Below are 6,000 nucleotides of genomic sequence, written 5' to 3'. Positions count from 1 at the left end.
TTATGGTGCATCCGGACTTTAACCTGATGTCTTACCCTTTTGGTGCGATGAAACTTGAATCCATCGTCTTACCCTTAACCAACGGTATAATAAACCGAAGTACAACATGACTCACCCTTTGAGTCTTTCAAAACAATCAAAATAACATTCAAATTCATGCTATTAAAATTTTATACCTTCTTCTATTTAAGAAATTTTGTATAGTATGTCATATTCAACCAATAGTAGTATATGTCTTCGGTTCCTGATAATTGTTAGTGACTGAATACTATTTTTATTCTAAATCATAAAAATATTCTAGAAAATACATACCTGATTTTATGCATATAATACCTTGATTCTCATAACGAGATCAACCAAAACATGAGTTAAAGAAAAACTAAAACTCAATTTTAATTGACTAGAGGCTCGTGCTGATAACGTGTTATAAAATCAAGCTCATGGCAATATAAATATAAAGAGATGAAGACAAGAGAAGTAAGATGGAAGATAAGACTTTCTTCTTATTCAAGTGTGTACTTCAAATGGTGAGTGATGTCTCTATTTATAGTGTTGAGATATCACTCCCAAAGGTCACCAAATTAATAGATACATGTTTATCCATAGTGGATCATATCACCTTGGAAATATACATACATGAATACAAGTAATTCATGAATATCCAATGGACAATCCACTTAATTAGTTCAATGAATTTGTAACATATATTTAATTATTTGAGTGTACATTGCCAAAAATAAATATGATTTGAACTCTTAAATATGAAATATAATTAAAATTGGTTCATTTTTATAAAAATAAAAAAAATTAAGGTAAAAATTAAAAACAAAAAATATAGTAAAAGCAAAAAACGAAGAAGAAGAGAAAATAGAGTTATTTAAGATTTTCATTTTTCATGATTCAACACTTCAAAATATAGTGACAGCGGTTGTGTATTAGTCGGTTGGGTTTTGAAATTTATCGATTTGACTTACAAATTATTATTTTGAAGAGATGTTAAATCGTTATAAAACCATTAAAATATGGACTTATCATTATCAGATCGATTATCGGTTCAACCGTTAAGATTTGACACAAAAAAATTGAAAATTACTTAATAACAAGATGACAAACCAAATGAACCATGCACGTGAATTCACGAGTTACATCTTTCTTTAAAGCAAACAATTTTACATTGTAGAATAACCAAGAGTTCGGGACAATTAGAAATAAAGTAGATAACTAAACTCTAACCCATTTGGCCATAGATTTCCCAAATAATATTTGAGAAAAAATTTGGCAAATTGTGTTTGTCCATACAATTTGTCATTATTTGGCAAATATTTTTGGCAAATAACCCAATTTTCAAATACTATTTTTTTCTAGTATTTGGGGTCAAATCTCATCATTTGGATGTTTTTAAAATTGAAATTTTACCCCAAACTTTTATCTTTTCCAAAAGCACCCTTTATATTAGTTGTTTGCGTTGTATTACATAATTTTTTAAGCATAATACATATATTTGACCCTAAACTTGGCTTCAAATTTTAACTTTGACCTCCAACTTTCATAGTGCACAAATACACTTTAACTATCCTACCTTTCAATAAATAAACACACGATTTTTACAGTCAAAGAGCGTGAAAGGCAATCGCTCCAACGTGTATTAGTGAACCACTCAATGACTGTCAACTAGTTAAATACTTTACACGTCGATTTTTAGAATAAAAAAAATAAAAATTAACTTTAATTTATATAGAAGAATCAAAATTAATTTTAATTTTAATTTATATACAAGAATCAAAATTAATTCCTCCTAATGGTTTTTAGAGCTTGGAGCTCATTGTTTGACGGAGCTTAGAGGTTTGTTGATGGCTGACTTCTTGGGTTTAGGTTTTTTGTTGTTGATGGGTCTATTTTCATGGGGTTTTTGGGGTCAATTGGTTGTTGTTTTTGTGTCTGGTTCGAGCTGCTGGTTGCAGCAGTGTTGTTTCGTGATGATTCTCGCCGGAAACAACGAATCTGATAGGTTTTGGGTCGGGTATTTGGTGGTTTTAGCGAGCTCGAAGCTCGTTCGCTTCATGGGTTGTGCTCTGGTGTGGAGGAAGGAGGAGAACGGCTGGGTAAAATGAATATGAGTTTTGGGTTGCCGGAGATTGGCCGGAATCCTGGGGGAAGGGGGTAGAATTGTCATTTCAATATTTTTTTTACCGTTGTGGGCCTCGAAAATTAATTCTCACGACGCTGACTACGTGCATTTCACGCGTTATGCCAGGTTGGACTCGCGTGTTTATTTATTGAAAGGTAGGATAGTTAAAGTGCAGATTTGTGCACTATGAAAGTTGGAGGTCAAAGTTAAAATTTGAAGCCAAGTTTAGGGTCCAATATATGTATGATGCCTAATTTTTTACGTGAACACCAAAATATTGATGAAATATTCAGTGAATATCAAATGATGATATGGTTGTTGATGAAAATGATGAAAATCGGCTCAGGGTAACAATGTCATGTGCTTTGTCAACTTTACGATGTATGGAATTATGCTTGTTGCACTCACTCCAAACTACGACATTGCTCTAGTATCATGGACACTATTTGTTATTGTTGCAACAAAGATCCAATTGACTTGTAATACAAACTTATGGTTAGTTTTGATAGTTTTTAAAATTTATGGGGATAAATCTCTAAAAAAATGAAATATATTTCTCAAATACTATGACCAAACACATGGTGAAATTTCACTCAAATAATATTTGCCACGAATATTTGGAAATTTATGACCAGACGCTAGCTAAGTCAAGCACTTTATATACAAAATGGTATAAATATAGTTATTTAATTTACTATCAAATTATCGATTAACTAATTAAAAGAAAACTTAAAACCATTAAGAACCGATAACTCGATAACCAAAAACAAATCAAAACCATTATTAGGACCCCTAAATCAATAACCTATTAGGACTAAGCAAATAACTTTTTTCGATTCGAATTATCGATTTCGGTTTGATTGTAAACTCCTCCTTTATACTCTCAACTAAAATTTGGGGAATGTGGTAACACATAAATGAGGGTAAAACTGTCATTAAACGTCATCATTTTAGGGCTTATGAACTGGGATTAGAACTCGGTTCTGTAACAGCAAAAGGGTTTACGCCATAGCCAGAGATATTGAAGGAAGTAACTGAGGAAGGATGTTTGCTACAGCGATTAGGTTGGTAGGGAGGAAACCAAAACCAAAGATGAAACCAATTAAGCTTAAAACTCCACCCGAGCAGACACAAACCATCACCAGAACCATTTTCGATATCGTCAAGGAGCATGGACCTCTCAATATTGCCGAAACCTGGGATCGTGTAAAGGTAATTAATTCCCTCTCTTATTCCAATTCACCATTCTATATAAAAAATAAATTGAATCGTAGAGTGAATACATTTGAATCATTCATATACTTAGCTTGAGATTTTGTTGATTTGTTGCCGAACTGGTAATCTTAGATGCTGGAACTGCTGGGTGCTGAATAAGAAATGGACTTTGGTACAGTGGTGAATGAACTGAAATAAATGATCTATTTTTCCTTTTTTACCTTTTTCTCTAATACATCTAAGTTGGTGTTTGGGAGATTTGTTGAGATATTAACAAATTTTGCAAAAATTTGATTCCCTCTGGTTAGAATTGAAATGAATGGTCAATTGTTAATCAGTATAATAGTTCAAATAGTATCCTTCCAATGCCTCTTTTCAAAGGGTTGATGCTAGGATTTTTGTTAGAGGATTGTATTGAAAACTGTAGTGATATGGCATCAAAAAGTTGATTGAGAGATCCAGTTCTTAGTTTGTAACAGTTGATTTATGTTTAAGCAACCTAAACAGGTTCATGTATCAGCTTGAACTTTTTCATCTGAAATCGACACACACAAAGTTATGCTTGAAAGAACCGTCAATGTTCTTCTTTCTGGTTCAAGTTTATAAAGTTGGGAAAAACATCTCCCTCCGTTTAAAAAAGAATGACCCTATTTCCTTTTTAGTGTGATTCAAAAGAATGACCCCTTTCCTTTTTTTGGCAACACTTTAACTTTCCACGTGACATGTTTAAGACCACAAGATTAAAGGGCATTTTGGTACATTTGATATAACTTTAATTTAAAACCATAAGATTAAAAAGTCTTCTTTCTTTTCTTAAACTCCGTTCCAAGTCAAACTAGGTCATCCTTCTTGAAACGGAGGGAGTATAAATTAAGTTTTCTTCCATGGTGCTTCTATGCGCTGATGTTTGACTTTAGTACAACATATTCTCTTATCTTTGATACCTTGAGTGGTGACTTTGTAGCTAATAGGTATAGACTGCACAAACTTTCTTGCTCTTGATCTCTTAAGCAACACCATATCTTAGCAGCTTCACAAGTCCCCTAGGAGGCTTCATGAGCAGCTCATCTTGTCATCTGTTACCCTTACCCTTATTTTCTTTAAGATCCATTCTTCTCTAAGCATCTCCAGCCTTGTATTTTATCATCCTTTGTGTTTGTGAAATGAACTTGACAAATTGACGGCTGTTGCAAACTCTTCTAGGTGTTGGAAATATATGATGCACGCAAAGAACAATTGACCGTTAAATTTAAGTAATATCTGTAGCATCTAATTCACCATATCAAGAACAATTAGTTGCTGTATAACAAATAACAGGTGTTTTTTTCTCCATTCTATTTGTGGTGGAAGTTTAGGGGTTTTGAGTCTTCCTTTTTCAGCTACTGTACGTCTTCCGAGCACAGAGTATGCCATTTTTTCTATTTCTGAACCCTTGGTTCTGAGAACTCTAGGCTGTTCTTTGCTAACTGTTTTTCCCTGTAAAACTCCAGGATGTTGGCTTGAGAGGCTTGACAAGCAAAGGGCACATGAAGATTGTTTTAAGATGGATGAGGGAAAGACAAAAGCTTAAGCTTATATGCAATCACGTAGGGCCCCAGAAGAAATTTCTGTATACGACATGGTTCACAAATCCAAATACAATGCATACAAAGCCGGGATCTGATACTTCCTCACCAAATTCAAAGCAGATATTTTCAGGAAGTAATATTACCCGGCCAAAGTCATCATAAACCCTATAACGCGGTGTCTGATTATGAACCAAGGACTTAACGGAGCTTTCTATCATTGAGTAGTTTATTGTATTTCAAGTATTGCACTATTTTGCTGCGGTTTTACATTGCTTTTCTTATTAACTGCTATGCTTTACTTTGGCTTGATACACTTCAGCCAAGAGTCTTCCAGAAACAGCCTCTCTACAAAACAAATAGTGATTTGAGTAGAGCTGAAACAAAGCAACATTGATCTTGAAATAAGCTCTCAAAACTAGAATGTGATTGACAACTTTGAGGCTTCTGGTAATTTGTTACTTCTTTTTAACTTTCCTATGCAAGTTGAAAACACACTTGTGTTTTATAACTATCAGTTCAGATATGAAGGAAAACAAAAGTTGTCTGGTTAAACTCTAGTTTGCCCAGGTTTTAAGAAAAATCAGTTGCTTGATGATTGAAACACTGCCAACAATTGATATCTTCTGGCCCTGTAATATGTTTTTATGCACATTTTTACCATCTGCATTCTGCCTTGGTTCGACAGTTCTCAGCAAAGAGTGATCCGTCGTTCATTTTACCATCTGCAGTCTATCTTAAACTCTTTCACGTCTCAGGCAAAAACTTGGTTTCATTGTGCATATGGCTGGATCGTCTTAATTGTCTTTAGTACTTCCTTGCGAAAGACTGTTTTGGCAGATAATTGGTGCATGAAATGTTGTAGAGCGCCAGAGTAGTTAGACTCGTTTGCAAAAGGTGAAGTTTTAGTGCTTAGCAGAAATCCAAGGCAACTGAAGAAGTGGACAAAAGAATTGTTCAATGGACAAATTCAATATGGTCGTTCTACCCTACCTAGATTTCACTTGTGGGATTACACTGGTATGTTGTTGATATCAAATAGACGATTAATTTTCATCACATCCCTTCTTGTCAATGTTCAGCCAATTTGAA

The 6,000-nt window shown here is 33.9% G+C and overlaps 1 protein-coding gene across 1 annotated transcript; it reads left to right on the top strand.

Moving 5' to 3' along the window:
• The first annotated feature begins 3,083 nt into the window (after positions 1-3,083).
• Positions 3,084-5,491, top strand: LOC107009168. Its single transcript, XM_015208446.2, has 2 exons — positions 3,084-3,340; positions 4,834-5,491. The coding sequence occupies exons 1-2, from the start codon at positions 3,173-3,175 to the stop codon at positions 5,071-5,073; spliced, it is 408 nt and encodes a 135-aa protein (XP_015063932.1). The 5' UTR covers positions 3,084-3,172; the 3' UTR covers positions 5,074-5,491.
• Positions 5,492-6,000: the final 509 nt, after the last annotated feature.

Source organism: Solanum pennellii, chromosome 2, assembly GCF_001406875.1.
Source record: "Solanum pennellii chromosome 2, SPENNV200".
Classification (NCBI taxonomy): Eukaryota; Viridiplantae; Streptophyta; class Magnoliopsida; order Solanales; family Solanaceae; genus Solanum; species Solanum pennellii.
The sequence above is the reverse complement of the archived record's forward strand: the minus strand, read 5'-3'. Positions and strand labels throughout refer to the sequence as shown.